Source organism: Dendrobates tinctorius, unplaced genomic scaffold, assembly GCF_039654945.1.
Source record: "Dendrobates tinctorius isolate UK_male_01 unplaced genomic scaffold, ASM3965494v1 ptg000254l, whole genome shotgun sequence".
NCBI classification, from domain to species: Eukaryota; Metazoa; Chordata; class Amphibia; order Anura; family Dendrobatidae; genus Dendrobates; species Dendrobates tinctorius.
The window spans coordinates 3,332,818-3,350,192 of record NW_027361921.1 but is presented as its reverse complement, the minus strand read 5'-3'; the positions used below and the strand labels follow the sequence as shown (position 1 = coordinate 3,350,192).

The 17,375-nt window shown below is 43.4% G+C and overlaps 1 protein-coding gene across 10 annotated transcripts in view; it reads right to left on the bottom strand.

The window, feature by feature from the left end:
- PMS1 (PMS1 homolog 1, mismatch repair system component) overlaps positions 1–17,375 on the bottom strand; it is a 322,424-nt gene that overhangs the window by 236,111 nt on the left and 68,938 nt on the right. For 6 of the 10 annotated variants that reach the window (XM_073558100.1, XM_073558103.1, XM_073558101.1 and 3 more), the window contains one exon: positions 9,988–10,151. The exons of 3 other annotated variants lie outside the window; for them this stretch is intronic. In XM_073558100.1, coding sequence (XP_073414201.1) covers positions 9,988–10,151 — 164 coding nt within the window. Of the gene's footprint in view, positions 1–9,987; positions 10,152–17,375 lie in introns of those variants that run through there. One more of the 10 variants, XM_073558109.1, reaches the window with a different exon arrangement.

Below are 17,375 nucleotides of genomic sequence, written 5' to 3'. Positions count from 1 at the left end.
CATTGGGGTTGCATTTTGAGTCATTATAGTGCTCTTATAGCATTAGCTATGGCGCTTTTGCGGCACATAAATTGTACCATACAGATGTGGGCGGGTATTTATCAGTATGCCCGGTACAACATTTGCTCTCGGACAATTCTAACTGCGGTCTTCCTTATCTACAGGGTACTACACAGCGCGGCATGTGAATTTTATCATACAAGTGTGGGCTGGTATTTGCCAGCTTGATGCGCATAGCGTTTGCTCTAAGATAACTAAGGGTGTGTGCACAGGCTGCGGATTCTGCTGCGGATCCGCAGCGGTTTTGGTCCAAGACCATTAAAATCAATGCAAAACGAAAACCGCTGTGCAGACAGTGCAGACTTTTCCGCATGGATTTGCTGCGGTTTCAAAACCGCAGCATGTCAATTCTTTGTGCGGATTCCGCTGCGGTTTGGCACCTGCTCCATGGCAGGTGTCAAACCGAAGGAAAACTGCAGATAAACCGCAGGTCTTTTGACCTGCGGTTTTTGACAAATCCACACGGAAAAATCCGCAGGACAATCCGCAGCGGTCTTTATTTGCAATGTGTTATACAGCGCATCCACACTATGTGACTATGGGTGGGCACCTCCTCCACGTCGGAGCCTTTACTTCTAAGCCTGTTAATATAGTGCGACTACAGCGTCTTTGTCTTGCCTCGACACTACAGCATGCGCTTTATTTTAATGGTAGTAGCCTCCATATGTGTTAACAGCGCCAGACACAGAACTAGTTGCTACAGTGCTCTTCTGATTGGGTGGTATGCTCACATCGTCTTTTGGCTGCTTAGCACAATTGCACTATATGATGGGGCTTGGGGGCGTGTATTACCTCCCCTTTCTCTGACATCATTGGATTGGAAGTGGAATGAACACTGCAACTATGCACCGTGCCCCTGCACCCTCACAGCTGTTACTGATCTCATCAATTTGCCTCACTATATACAGGTATGTTTAATCTTCCATACTACTTATGCCCCTGATGAAGACACTTGTTGTCGATACGTGTGGGGACTGACCTCCCAGGGACTGCACTTAGCACTTTCTTATCCTTATGTCTGTTTGACTATTTGGACATTCCAGGCTCACAATTGTTGGCAGGGATTCATGGGTGGCTATTGCTGCTTATGTGGTATGATGACCTTTTGTACCTTCTATGCATAATTTGGGTGCTATATATTAGCTATGTCTGGATAACATTTTTCTGGAACTTGGTTCTGTCAGTAATCACCTTATTTAAAGGTCTTTGGTGTTATTCCCTGCTGCTCTTTATTTTAGGTACGTTTACATGCCTATTAAATATCTGTTTACACTTATTGGTTATTTGTGACCTGGATTTTGACAAGGAATATGTACTTTATACCTTCCAAGGTGCTTTTTGTGCCTAATGTCCCGGGTTTAAATTCTATTGGTCAGTGCTTGTGTGTGGTTTTTTTGGCTTTTTCAAATGTTTTTAATTGTTTTTTTCCATGCCTATGTGTGAATTGATACTGTATTATATAATTGAATAAATATTTTTGCACAGGTTGATCCCATGCATTGTGTATACTTTCCTCTTTAGTCTTCCCATTTAGTAATTCACATCATATATTCACTGTGTAGTGCTAAACCGCACGTACCTGTACCCTGAAATGGAATCATAATCCTGTCTCACATAAATCCAGGGCAGCTTATCTCTGGAGCTATGACCTGCTGACACTATATTCAATCTTCAAGCAAATGCTGACCTGATACAGAGCTGCCAACTTCCCAATCAAGATTCCTATGCCACAGATGGAATAGAAACCCGCTGCTGAACTTTGTGCTCATTCAGCGTGCTGGCACAATTATCCCACACAGCAGCTCCATTTCTACAGTGCCTGAAGTTATCATATGATTTATATGACTAATATCCGATTCATCCCCGAGTACTTCAGCCAACATACACTTTACAGATTATTCAGTTATCCTTTTTCATTCCTCCACCTGTAACAACCTTTATGTGCTATGAAAACACAAAACTGAACTCATCAACTTCTTGTAATCACTAAATATAAAAAAAATCCTGAATAAATGTATTACATTTTTTTTAATTGATACTCCGTTCTAAACTTAAAAAAAGAGACTTGTTTGCAGATTTCTTTTTCTTGGTCTTATAATACCATTTTTCTGCTGCCAGGTTCCCTTTAAACAGCCCAGATCAGTGCTGGCACTGACCCTGGCTGTAGATGAAGGTGCTCCGCTGTCGGCTAAGTGGAGCTCCTGCGGGAATCACGTCGGGCACAGCTCTGTTGCCTACACAATCACCATAACGTACTGGTCAACTCATTAGCAGAAACACCTTACCAAAAAGAACAACCAGTACATCCAATGTCGGGAAGAATAAAAACTGACAAGGTTTTTCCTATGTAAACTATTTCCACCACCTTTCAGTCATTTTTAAAAGCACTCCTGCAACTTCTTCTAAAGAGCCCAGGTGCCCCACATACCCCAAAAAATGCCTTTTGTGTCCCTCTCCATGTGCTAATTGGTAAAAAATACACGAACACCAGATATAGTATTATATATAAGATATATAATATGTGTATATATATATATATATATGTAAAAATAATAGTGATTAATTGTTAAAATACTTATATATACTACCACCAGTGTTCAGTGAAGTTAGTGGTTTACCCACTGATTAAGAGACCAAATCCCAATCTACCGAGGGACCCATTGACCAGAAAAGACCAAACAGGATATAGATAATCAATAATTTTTACTGTATTAGTGGTAAAAAATATTAAAACCAATTTAATAACAATGTGCACGTATAGGGACAATTGTATGACAATAAATTTGACCCAATTATATATACTATACTCGCATATGTATTCCTCAATATACAAAATAGATATCAATAAAAGTAAAATTAAGACATCAGTAGGTTATATGTTTTTGAATATCCACACTGAATCAGGAGCCCCATATAATGCTCCATACAGTTCGTGATGGGCCCCATAAGATGCTCCATACAAAAAAAACATATAATGCTGCACAAAGGTTAATAATGGCCCCATATGCTGCTCCATAAAGGTTATGTTGCCATAAGATGCTCCATAGATTATGCCCCCATAAGATGCTCCATAGATTATGCCCCATAAGATGCTCCATAGATTATGCCCCATAGGATGCTCCATAGATTATGCCCCATAAAATGCTCCATAGATTATACCCCCATAAGATGCTCCATAGATTATGCCCCATAAAATGCTCCATATGCTGCTCCATAGATTTTACCCCCATATGCTGCCCCATAAAATGCTCCATAGATTATGCCCCCATATGCTGCCCCATAAAATGATCCGTAGATTATGCCCCCATATGCTGCTCCATAGATTATGGCCCCCATAAGATGCTTCATAGATTATGCCCCCATATGCTTCCCCACAAGATGCTCCATAGATTATGCCCCCATATGCTGCCCCATAAGATGCTCCATAGATTATGCCCCCATATGCTGCCCCCATAAGATGCTCCATAGATTATACCCCTGCTGCTGCAAATAAAAAAAAATGACATACTCACCTCTCCATCGCTTGGGGACAGGTGCCGGGGCCCTGAGCAGGTGGGGACAGGTGCCGGTGTCGCCGCTTGCCCAAGGCCCCGGGCCCTCAGATATTCACCTGTCCCCGCTCCATCACTGCGTGCCACTCTGTCTCTTCCGGGTCCCTCTGTCAGTGACGTTCAGGCAGAGGGCGCGGAGCGCACTAACTACGTCACCACGCCCTCTGACCTGAACATCACAGCTAGGGGACGCGGAGGACAGAGTAGGGCGTGCAGCGATGGACTGGGGACAGGTGAATATTGCATATACTTACTCCCCTGGCGCGGTCTCTGCAGCCCCGCTTCACCCGGTCTCAGGCTCCTTCCTTCAGCGGTCATGAGGTACCGCTCATTAAAGTCATGAATATGCGAATATTCATGACTTTAATGAGTTGTAGCACGTGACCGCTGAAGGAAGGAGCATGAGACTAGGAGAGGGGGGCTGCAGAGACGTGCCAGGGGGGAGAAGTATGATCTGACACCCCCGCTTCTCTGCCGACCCCCTGGTGTATATGACTCATGTATAACCGAGAGCGGGACTTTCAGCCCAAAAAAAGGGCTGAAAATCTCGGCTCATACGCGAATATATACGGTACTTAAAGGTGGTGGATATAGTTTATATAAGAAAAACCTGGTGACAGATTCCCATTAAGTTCCCTAGACACTCGCAAGTGAGATCACGTGATATAACCAGATCCTGTAACATCAATACACTACTCTGTACAATCAGACATTTTCCTGGGGGAATACCTTCGAAAAAGAATGCCTCCTCTGAAAATAACCTTCAATTTGAAATCAAGTTTTTATATTTATTGTAATTTTTTTTTTTTTTAAACGGTTTACTAATATATATATTTTTTTTATTTCCCATGTAGGCCACTTAACCCTATGAACTGGAAAAAATGATAAAAAAAAGAATGGGCTAAAATTCCTTAGCAACGCTGCCTGAAGCTGCTGACTGACAATGTTTAATGTCTGCAGCAGGTCATAACCGCCAAAGGTGCTCTGCTAAGTAATAAAAATGCTTGTCATCAGTTGCATACCGCTAATGGCGGCAGGTCACGTGACAGCTATTGGGACCGTGAGTCAGGGGGGCCCAGGGCCAGTGCCAGCACCGGGTTCCAACCGCATACTGGATGCTGATACAGGGGAAAACAATGATGGGAAAGATCAGCTGACATCATCCCTCTGTGACGTCTCAGAGTAGAGGGCACAATGACGTCACTACAGCATACCCTCTGTGCTGAGCAGTGTAGAGGGCTAGAAGATGCACTGCAGAAACCAGAGTAGCGGGGAGAGGTATTTATTTATGTATGGAGCACTATATGGGGCCCATTATACTGTATGAAACAACAATATGGGGCCTATAAAACTGCATGGAGGACCATATGGTGCCCATAACACTGTATGGAGGACTATGTGGGACCCATTATACTGTATGGAACAACAATATGGGGCCCCTTATACTGTATGGAGGATTATGTGGTGCCCATAATACTATATGGAGGACTATGTGGGGCCCATTATACTGAATAGAGCACTATATGTGGTCCATTATACTGTATGGAGCACTATATGGGGCCCAATTTTACTGTTTGGAGCACTATAGGGGGCCTATAATAATTTATGCAGGACTATGTGGTGCCCATAATACTGTATACAGGACTATGTGGTGCAAATAATTGTGTACGGTGGACTGTGTGGTGCCCATAATACTGTATTCAGGACTATGTAAGGCCCATTATATTGTATGGAGCACTAAAAGGGGCCAAATTTTACTGTATGCAGCACTATATGGGGCCCATTATAATATATGCAGGACTATGTGGTGCCCATAATACTGTATACAGGACTATGTGGTGCCCATAGTACTGTACAGTGGACTATGTGGTGCCCATAATACTGTATGGAGGACTATGTAAGGCCCATTATATTGTATGGAACACTATATGGGGCCCAATTTTACTGTATGGAGCACTAAATGGGGCCCATTATAATGTATGCAGGACTATGTGGTGCCCATAATACTGTATACAGGACTAGTTGGGGCCCATAGTTATGTATGGAGGACTACGTTGGCCGTAATACTGTATGGAGGACTATGTGGTGCTCATAATACTGAATAGAGGACTATGTGGTGCTCATAATACTGAATGGAGGACTATGTGGTGCCCATAAAACTGTATGGAAGTGTGAAGTACAGTATTCTGATGTACGGGATATCTTGTTCTTCAGACTCCATTTTTGTGCTTGCAACGCCATTTTGTTGTTTACAAGATAAATGTTGTAATTAGGTGAAAGTTCGCAGCTGTTATAAAACTAGACTGTTCTAGCTTGTACAAGATATGAGACCCTAAAAGAATGTGCTATTGTTCTATTCTCTACGTCACGTAACTAGGGACATATTCTGATTTTCTAGCAATACTATTGGCTTATAAAGTGAATGTATTACAATGATTTTATTGGTAGCTGAGTACTTTGCATAATTAAGCAAAATACTATAAAAAGGTGACATAATAAAGGGGGTTAGTGATCTGCCTGGATCCTCCCGTACAGAGACCCCCGTCTCCGTGTGGTCATTCCCAGTTGCTAGCAACGCCCTGTGAATTAATTTGGTAATCACTGGATCAACCGTGAAGGGTTAATTTAGCCCTCCCTAAATAGCTACCCCAACAGAAGACTATGTGGTGCCCATAATACTGTATGGAGGACTATATAGAAGGAAAATATCTTTCTAAGGGCTGCAACGTTTTGAGATATGCTCTTCTGTGACCCGGCCAAATATTACGGTTTGGGGGTTTTTTTTTTGGGAAGGGGCAAATAGAACTTCTGCTATGGAGCCCCATGTGCGCCACTGCTTGTCGTGAAAAGACTGAATGATGCAAAGACTACAAGACTAAGTAAACGTGGCATTTAGTGCTGAATTGTAGAAGACATTTGTTATACGGTAATTAGTTGCAATGAGGTATTTAAATTGTTGTTGTTTGATTTGTTTAATGCAAAAAGGACAAAAACAGTATATTTTAGTAATAAATCAGAATTTGAAATAGGGGTTAAATAATTTAGGTTGAAACATCGTACAAAATACTCTAGGGTTACAGAATGACATGTTTTACAGTCTATAAACAGGTGAATTATCTAAAGTCTGCCTTCTGGATAAGTAGAGAGTAATTATAAAAAGGAGAATTACAGATATAGAAAACATGCAAATTATTGTCTCACCATGCTATAATATCCATGTGAAATCAAAGATAACATTTTGTGAAATCTAAGGGCTTTGTGCCATACACAAGCTCAGCTCTTCTACATTATTTACATTATAGCATATAGTGGAAGGTTATTGTATTAGTATACCAATATATGATATACAATTAAGCAAAAACTTAATCACTGAAATAAGTTCACATATCCAAGACTGAATAGATTTTATCAGGCATTTTACTTTATGAAATAACATTTTCAGAATAGTATACACTACTCACAAAAGTTAGGTGTATTTTGGTTTTGGGTGAAATTTAATGATGATCCTATATTGCAATCTACCCTTTTCAGGTGAACTTAATGTGACCTTCTCTAAATTTTTGAGTACACATGTTCAACTGTTCAATGTTTCAGGACCTATTGCACAACATGCTGTTCTCTAACACAGAGCTTTAAAGAGGTTGTCCACTACACTCTAATAATACCTCCACCAATTTATACCTTGTGTGGTATAGTGACCACTGTGTCCACTAGGGAGCGCTGTGTGGGTGTTCCAGGACGGACGGATAGCCATGTCCAGAGTGGTAACAGGAGCAGGGTCCTAAATGACCGTTATATATCCCAAGGTGGGTGGCCTTGGGATGAAGGCTTGATAATGTGCTGATCTTTCAGAGCTGATCTTTTGTTCCAGTGTGTTAGGGAGAAGCGTTCAGGTGATTGGTGAGATAGGTGGGATCAATCACCTACAAACCCACCTAGGGGCGGGTGTCTAGAACGCCATAGTAAAGTAGTAAAGTATATGTGTGTGAATGATTGAAGGACCTGTGATGAGGTCATAGCCATGTGATCCAGTGGGCGTGGCTACGGACCATATAAGGTGGCCAGGGTAGGTCACATGAGTGACTGCTTGGACCCGGTTGGTCCATACGGAAGGTCTCGCCTGGCTGACGTGTCTGCCTTCTTGAATGCATGTGGAGACGTGTGCCTGATAGTTCCCTGGAGAGAATGAACGTCTGCACTGAGAAGCAGCCATGAGGTAACCCTGACAGGGGATATAACTGTGAGGCTAGAGAGCCTGCGTACTGGACATAGCAAAGCCGGTGTGATCACAGGGATAACAGAGCAGAGCTCTGTCATGGAAAGAGTTATATGAGAAACCCGTGCCGGACCTGGTTATTTGGCTGCCTAGCGAGTGTCCCCTACTTTAATGACAAGCGCTACCTTACACTTGTAAAGACGTATTTGTGTAAATACCTCTTGTTCTCATCTGTGTCTGTGAAGTGGGGCTTTCACTGACTGCTCACTCAGCATCATGTCACCCCGGCTGTGGCCGCCGCCATCATCCGCTGATGTCAAGTTCCAGAATCCCTTGCATCACCCGGGCGTGACCCAGTAGCACGCACCCCTCCTGAGTGACTGGGCTGTGGGCGGTGTTTCACCGCATGTCACAGCCAAGTATCCAGTGCACACGTTCCCTCTCTCCTCTGCTTTAATTAGCCGCAAGCACTGGATAATGGACTGAGTCGTGTGGTCAAACACCGCCCACAGCCCAGTCGATCAGGAGGGGTCACGCCCGGGTGATGCAAGAGATTCTGGAAGTTGACATTAGCGGTGGCTGCAGCTGGGGTCACGTGATGCTAATCATACTGTCAGCGATAGCGCCGCTCACAGGAAGATGAGTGGCACACAACACGAAGCACATTTAAGAGAGGTGAGAGGTACCCAAGTGTGACATCAGACCACTCAAAACCATTTAGATCAGCGTTGTCAGCTTGCTAGATGACCTGCAAGGGTACCTGACCACACCACTAGGCACAGGCGTAATTGTCTTGCATGGGCCACTCTGTAGCCCAGAACCTCAATGACCCAAGAATCGCCCTTCAAGAAGAGTGGTATGCCATGCCTCAGCAGACAAAAAGTCGACTTGTGAACAGCATGATACGCTGTTGTCAAGCTGTAATTGATGCTCAAGGCCACAAGACAAGCTATTGAGACAATGACAACTTTTGGGGGTACACCCACAACTGTTGTTGTCATTTGTTTCAATGCATCGTTTCAGATGAGGAAATCACTATTGCAGGCTTTTATTTAAAGGCCCTACTGTTAGGAGTCGGATTTCTGCGTTTACTTTGCAGGGATCCAGACCCTCACATTCTGCAGTCTCCTGCTCTTTATCTACTGCAAAGGAGATTGCAGAGGAGATTGCCTTGCAGCAAATCTCTCCTGAGGCTAAGTCCTTCTGTCTTCCTACTGAGCATGCTCATGGGACGATCTCCCATTGGAGAACGAGAGTCATGTGCTCAGGTCCCGCTCCTGATCTCATTGTTCCATCTCAGAGATCTGGAGGCTTGCGGAAGGTCCCGGCTGCTATAAAAGGCGCGCATGGCTGTTCCGCCATGCGCTAGTATAGACTTACTTGCTGCTGTGTGTATGAGCACGGATGCATGATTCTGGTGAATGACTCATTAAGAAACCCCTTCCCTCTGATATTACGTATGTGGTCAGGGACTGAGTTAGAATCAGCGCCACTCTGCTGCAACATCCACAGCTGCTAGTGTCCGACATTGCGCTTGCGTCATAGCATTGTCGTTTAGCGGCAGTGTCCACGCCACGCTGCAGTAGCAGCCCTCCTTAGCATCCGCAGCTGCGATGCCGCACACACGGTAGGTCTAGACGGACGTAGTGCCGCCGTCTTGGGCTACTCCTGTGACCTGATACCTTGTGTGTATTTATACTGAGCACTGAGACCTCAACAGGCTCAGTCTTTGTATTTGTGTTTTTGCATCTCTGTGACTTAACTGAGATTGCTCTGCGCACCTGGTGAAGTTTAACCCCGTGCGCATTACCACCATATTGTTCCTGCCACCACTTAGCTGCGGTTATATCACCTACTGCACGGTGGACCCCGAGCGGCGAACGCACTTTATTATTATTTTTATTTAGTGCGTTCCACCGTTCCTAACACCTACTTTCATGATAAAATATCACGTAGCGTGAACTTTTTACGGTTTCCATAAATTTCACCCAAAAGCCAAATATTTCATGCCTAATTTTTTGTGAGTTGTGCATATAGTAAAAAAAAATGTTTTTCTAATATTTTGTCTTTATAAATACGTTAATCTTTCTAAAGACGAAAAAAATGTCGCTGTTCTTTATCGGTAATTCATATACTAATGAATAAAATGTGCAGAAATACCTTATTGTGTACAAGTACAATCCTTACATCTGGCTTAATAAGTCCATAGGAAATAAGTAGATCCTGAACCTTTTTGAGCTCCTCTTTGCATTTCTTTTCGGTGGAATAATACTGTTTTCTAACAGGTACATTTTTAAATAATTTCATTGCAGTGACCGTAGTGCCTAAAGCAGACAAAAGGGATAGCTTAATGAGATGGAAATAACACTGTTCAAACATTGATTATTAAAAGTATTTAACCCACCACTAACATTTGAATATCGCTTTAGGGTTAGTTCATACGTTATGGTCAAATATATAAAGAGTGTGAACTTGGTATTACTGTGTTGCAAGAACCGCAGATGTTCTTAGCTACATTTATAGCTATGGCTGAACACTAAATAATTCCTATATATTTATATACATCTTTGCTGCTTTATTCTGTGAGACTTATGGTAAATTACCAGTTAAAGAAGAATTCCCAAGAATTCTTTTATTAGGGAATAATCCCTAATCCTGTGTAAATGTGTATATAATATAGTGCCTTAATATACTCACTGATCGCCAGCGTTCATATGCCCCCTGTTGAGGAAGCCAATACGGCAAAACGGCGCTGTCGGGGTAGCTGAGGGGTATCAAGACCAGAACTAATACTTATGTAAGGAAAATGATGTTTGAGGGTATGGGCAATAGCAATACTTAACAAGGCACTTTCGAGCACTAGGCACTTTATATACACTGCTCAAAAAATAAAGGGAACACTTAAACAACATAATATAACTCCAAGTAGATTTGTGAAATCAAACTGTCCACTTAGGAAGCAACACTGATTGACAATCAATTTCACATGCTGTTGTGCAAATGGAATAGACAACAGATGGAAATTATTGACAATTATCAAGACACACACAATAAAGGAGTGGTTCTGCAGGTGGGGACCACAGACCACATCTCAGTAACAATACTTTCTGGCTGATGTTTTTGTCACTTTTGAATGTTGGTTGTGCTTTCACACTTGTGGTAGCATGAGACGGACTCTACAACCCATACAAGTGGCTCAGGTAGTGCAGCTCATCCAGGATGGCACATCAATGTGAGCTGTGGCAAGAAGGTTTGCTGTTATGATTGGGCCACCGAGGAGGAAAGCAAGACCAAGCTAAGCCACAGAAAACCAGAGGGGTTGGTAACTAAGTGGATTGCAGACCCCTGATCCTATCCACACAACTAGGAGTAGCCGTGGAGAGTACCTACAATGATCCTAGACGCCTCGACACAGCCGGAGAACTAAATAAGCCTAAAGCAAGAAAGGGGAAATCTAAACTGCACCAGAGCAGACCCCAAAGGAATAGATAGCCCCCAAACATATATTGTCGGTGAGACATGATAAAAACACAAACGCAGGTAGGAAAATAGACTGAGCAAACGATGGGGCCCACACTAACTAGACAGGACAGGAAAGAAAAGACTCTGTCTGCAATCACGCAAAAAACCCTGCAAAAAAATGCCCAACACGTCTGATAGAAAAATACTGAAGTCACTAGACTTCGCCCACTATATCAGCACTCTGGTATATTCTGAAAGCAGAGCAAAAAGAGGCCAATCTAATAAGGAACAAATTGGCACAAGCAGTAACATAAGGATGGAAATTCAGCACAGCCACAGCCGGAGCTGGCAGAACACACAAAACTGAAATAGACAAAAACAGATCAAATGTGAACAATAGCAAAAGAACACTTAACTGAGCATGCAGGGACTGAGCTGGAAACTAAGACCTCAGGAGGCAGGAAAAAATCACCAGCAGGGATAGAGGGAGTCGGCTGTCTTAAATCCAGTCAGAAACTCCAAATCTCCAGTCATCCTCCTCATTATCAGGTGGCAGGCCTCTGTTAATTAGATCAGCTCCATTACCTCCAGTAACCACCGGAGGGAGCCCGGAAAGAGAACGCGCGACCCCTCTGTCAATATAACCAGCTCCACTACCTTCACTAGTAACCAGAGGTAGGCCAGAAAGCAAATTCACAACAGTTTGCTGTGTCTGTCAGTGTAGTGACCAGAGGCTGGAGGCACTCCAGGAGACAGGCTAGTACACCAGGAGACATGGAGTGGGCCGTAGGAGGGCAACAACCCAGCAGCAGGACTGCTACCTCCGCCTTTGTGCAAGGAGGAACAGGAGCAGCACTGCCAGAGCTGTTATGAATGGGTCACCGAGGAGAAAAACAACACACGCTAAGTCTCAGAAAACCAGAGAGGTTGGTAACTATGCAGATTGCAGATCCCCTGATCTTAACACACAACTAGCAACAGTTGTGGAGCGTGCCTACGATGGTCCTGGACGCCTCATCACAACCGGAGAACTAAATAATCCTAAAGTAAGAAAAGGGAAAACTAACTCCCCCAGAGCAGACCCCAAAGGAAAGACAGCCCCCCACATGTATTGACGGTGAAGGAAGATGAAAACACAAACAAAGGCAGAAAAATAGGCTGAGCAAACGATGGGGCCAAACTAACTTGAAAGGACAGGGAAGGAAAGATACTGTCTGCAATCTGCCAAAAAACCCTACCCAAAATAATGTCCAACACTTCTGATAACAAAATTAACCCTGAAGTCACTAGACTTCTCCCACTATATCAGCACTCTGAAATATTCTGAGACAGAGCAAAAAAGAGGCCAATCTAATAAAAGGCAAATTGGCAAATACAGATAAATAAGAGTGGAGATTCAGCACAGCCCAGCCGGGCTGGCTGACCACACAAAAACTGAGCTGACCAACAAGAGCAAGTGTGAACATTAGCAAAAAACAAACTTAACTTGAGAAGAATGGAGCAGAGCTGAAGTCCAAGACCTGAGAAGCAGACTGAATCACCAGCAACAGGATAGGGCGTCGGCTGTCTTATATCCAGTCTGATGCTCCAGAGATCCAATCATTATCCTCCTTGTCAGGTGGCAGACCATTACCAACTAAACTAACCTCACCACCTCCTGTCACCACCAGAGGGAGAACGGAAGGAGAACTCCCAGCTGGTGGAGCAGAAAATGAGCTCATAACACAGAGCCCTGCAAAATGACCTCCAGCAGGCCACAAATGTGCATGTGTCTGCACAAATGGTTAGAAACCAACTCCATGAGGATGGTCTGAGGGCCCAACACCATGCAGGACGCTTGTCCACAGAACACCAGGATTGGCAAATTCGCCACTGGGGCCCTGTGCTCTTCACAGATGAAAGCAGGTTCACACTGAGCACGTGACAGACGTGAAAAAGTCTGGACACGCTGTGGAGAGCGATCTGCTGCCTGCAACATCCTTCAGCATGACCGGTTTGGCAGTGGGTCAGTAATGATGTGGGGTGACATTTCTTTGGAGGGCCACACAGCCCTCTATGTGCTCGCTAGAGGTAGTCTGACTGCCATTAGGCACCGAGATGAGATCCTCAGACTCCTTGTGAGACCATATGCTGATGCTGTTGGACCTGGGTTCCTCCTGATGCAGGACAATGCCAGACCTCATGTGGCTGGAGTGTGTCAGCAGTTCCTGCAAGATGAAGGCATTGAAACTATGGACTGGCCCGCCCGTTCCCCAGACCTGAATCCGACTGAGCACATCTGGGACATCATGTCTCGCTCCATCCACCAATGTCACGTTGCACCAGACTGTCCAGGAGTTGTCGGATGCTTTAGGCTAATATGATGGTATCATGTTGAAGAGCAGGAGGACCTGAGCCCTGATATATAGTTTTGTGAGAAATGATGCAGTACAACAGTGGGGAAAATATTATTTGATCCCTTGATGATTTTGTAAGTTTGCCCAAGTGCTGACAAAGACATGAACGGTCTATAATTTTAAGGGTAGGTTAATTTAATAATGAGATAGAATATCAAACATAAAATCCAGAAAATCACATTGTGATATATAAATTTATTTACATTTTGCAGTGAGAAATAAGTATTTGTTCTGCTACCAACCATTAAGAGTTCTGGCTCCTACAGACCAGTTAGACGCTGCTAATCAACTTGTTAACTGCATTAAAGACAGTGCTCTTATATAGTCACCTTTATAATAGACTCCTGTACACAGACTCAATTAATCAGTTAGACTCTATCCTCTACAACATGGGAAAGACCAAAGAGCTTTCTAAGGATGTCAGGGACAAGATCATAGACCAGCACAAAGCTGGAATGGGCTACAAAACCATAAGTAAGACACTGGGTGAGAAGGAGACAACTGTTGGTGCAATAGTAAGAAAATGGAAGAAATACAAAATGACTGTCAATCGACATCGTTGTGGGACACCATGCAAAATCTCACCTCGTGGGGTATCCTTGATCATGAAAAAGGTGAGAAATCAGCCTAAAACTACACGAGTGGATCTTGTTAATGATCTCAAGGCAGCTGGGACCATAGTCACCAAGAAAACCATTGGTAACACATTACCCTGTAAAGGTTTAAAATCCTGCAGTGCCTACAAGGTACCCCTGCTCAAGGAGACATGTGCAAGCCATCTGAAGTTTGCCAACGAACACCTGCATGATTCTGTGACTGATTGGGAGAAGGTGCTGTGGTCAGATGAGACAAAAATAGAGCTCTTTGGCATTAACTCAACATGCCGTGTTTGGAGGAAGAGAAATTCTGCCTATAACCCAAAGAAGACCATCCCCATTATCAAGCATGGAGGTGGAAACATTATGTTTTAGGGATGTTTCTCTGCTAAAGGCACATGACTACTTCACCACATCAATAGGAGAATGATGTACCATAAAATCCTGAGTGACAGCCTCCTGCCCTCCGCCAGGACATTAAAAATGGGTAGCGGTTGGGTCTTCCAGCAAGACAACGACCCAAAACATACAGCCAAGGCAATAAAGGAGTGGCTCTAAAAGAAGCACATTAAGGTCATGGAGTGGCCTAGCCAGTCTCCAGACCTTAATCCCATAAAAAACTTATGGAGGGACTTGAAGCTTCGAGTTGCCAAGCGACAGCCTCAAATACTTAATGATTTAGAGATGATCTGCAAAGAGGAGTGGACAAAAATTCCTGCTGACGTGCGCAAACCTCATCATCAGCTACAAAAAAACATTAACTGTTGTACTTGCCAACAATGGTTTTGCCACCAAGTATTAAGCCTTATTTGCTAGAGGGATCAAATACTTATTTCTCACTGCAAATGCAATAAATTTATAAAATGTGGTCTTCCGTATTTTGTTTTTGATAGCCAATCTCATATTGTTAAAATTAACCTACCTTTAAAATTATAGACTGTTCATGTCTTTGGCAGTGGGCAAACTTACAAAATCAGCAAGGGATAAAATACGTGTGTGTGTGTGTGTGTGTGTGTGTGTGTGTGTGTGTGTGTGTGTGTGTGTGTGTGTGTGTGTGTTTGTGTGCGACCTTATTGTGCTTCTTGTTGAGCCTCTCCTTTATTGCCTTGGCTGTATGTTTTGGGTCATTGTCTTGCTGGAAGACCCAGCCACAACCCATTTTTAATGTCCTCGCAGAGGGGAAGGAGGTTGTCACTCAGGATTATACGGTACATGGCTCTATTCTATCTCTCAATGTTAAAATTAACCTACCCTTACAATTATAGACTGTTCATGTCCTTGTCATTGGACAAACTTACAAAACCAGTTTGGCAAATATTAAGAGACCACTTTCAAATGTTCAGTTTGTCTGATTTTTATCTTTTATTTTTGAGTAAAATGTAAATTGTTCTTTTAGTCTATAAACTTCGGACATGTCTCCGAATTTCCAAGCAATACATTTTTTATTTTTTTTCTGACAAAGAAAAATGATCAAAATGAAAAAAAAAAAAACAGTGCTTTCAGGCCTCAAATAATGCAAAGAAAACAAGTTCATAATCATTTAGAAACAACAATACTAATTTTTTAACTCAGGAAGAGATCTGAAATCAATATTTTTTGTGGAATAACCATGATTTTTAAAATCAGCTTTCATGCGTCTTGGCATGCTTTCCACCAGTCTTTCACACTGCTCCTGGTGCAAAAATTTAACAAGTTCTTCTTTGTTTGATGGCTTGTGACTATCCATCATCCTCTTGATTATATTCCAGAGGTTTTCAATGGGGTTCGGGTTTGGAGAATGGGCTGCCCTTGACAGGGTTTTGATGTGGTGGTTACTTTAATTTTGCCAGAGATATATATATATATATATATACACTCACTGGCCACTTTATTAGGTACACCATGCTAGTAAGGGGTTGGACCCCCTTTTGCCTTCAGAACTGCCTCAATTCTTCGTGGCAGAGATTCAACAAGGTGCTGGAAGCATTCCTCAGAGATTTTGGACCATATTGACATGATGGCATCACACAGTTGGCGCAGATTTGTCGGCTGCACATCCCTGATGCGAATCTCCCGTTCCACCACATCCCAAAGATGCTCTATTGGATTGAGATCTGGTGACTGAGGAGGCCATTTGAGTACAGTAAACTCATTGTCATGTTCAAGAAACCAATCTGAGATGATTCGAGCTTTATGACATGGCGCATTATCCTGCTGAAAGTAGCCATCAGATGTTGGGTACATTGTGGTCATAAAGGGATGGACATGGTCAGCAACAATACTCAGGTAGGCTGTGGCGTTGCAACGATGCTCAATTGGTACCAAGGGGCCCAAAGAGTGCCCAGAAAAAATTCCCCACACCATGACACCACCACCACCAGCCTGAACCGTTGATACAAGGCAGGATGGATCCATGCTTTCATGTTGTTTACGCCAAATTCTGACCCTACCATCCGAATGTCTCAGCAGAAATCGAGACTCATCAGACCAGGCAACGTTTTTCCAATCTTCTACTGTCCAATTTCGATGAGCTTGTGCAAATTGTAGCCTCAGTTTCCTGTTCTTAGCTGAGAGGAGTGGTACCCAGTGTGGTCTTCTGCTGCTGTAGCCCATCTGCCTCAAAGTTCGACGCACTGTGCGTTCAGAGATGCTCTTCTGCCTACCTTGGTTGTAACGGGTGGCAATTTGAGTCACTGTTGCCTTTCTATCAGCTCGAACCAGTCTGCCCATTCTCCTCTGACCTCTGGCATCAACATGGCATTTCCGGCCACAGAACTGCCGCTCACTGGATTTTTTTTCTTTTTCGGACCATTCTCTGTAAACCCTAGAGATGGTTGTGCGTGAAAATCCCAGTAGATCAGCAGTTTCTGAAATTCTCAGACCAGCCCTTCTGGCACCAACAATCATGCCACGTTCAAAGGCACTCAAATCACCTTTCTTCCCCATACTGATGCTCGGTTTGAACTGCAGGAGAATGTCTTGACCATGTCTACATGCCTAAATGCACTGAGTTGCCGCCATGTGATTGGCTGATTAGAAATTAAGTCTTAACACACAGTTGGACAGGTGTACCTAATAAAGTGGCCAGTGAGTGTATATATACACTCACTGGCCA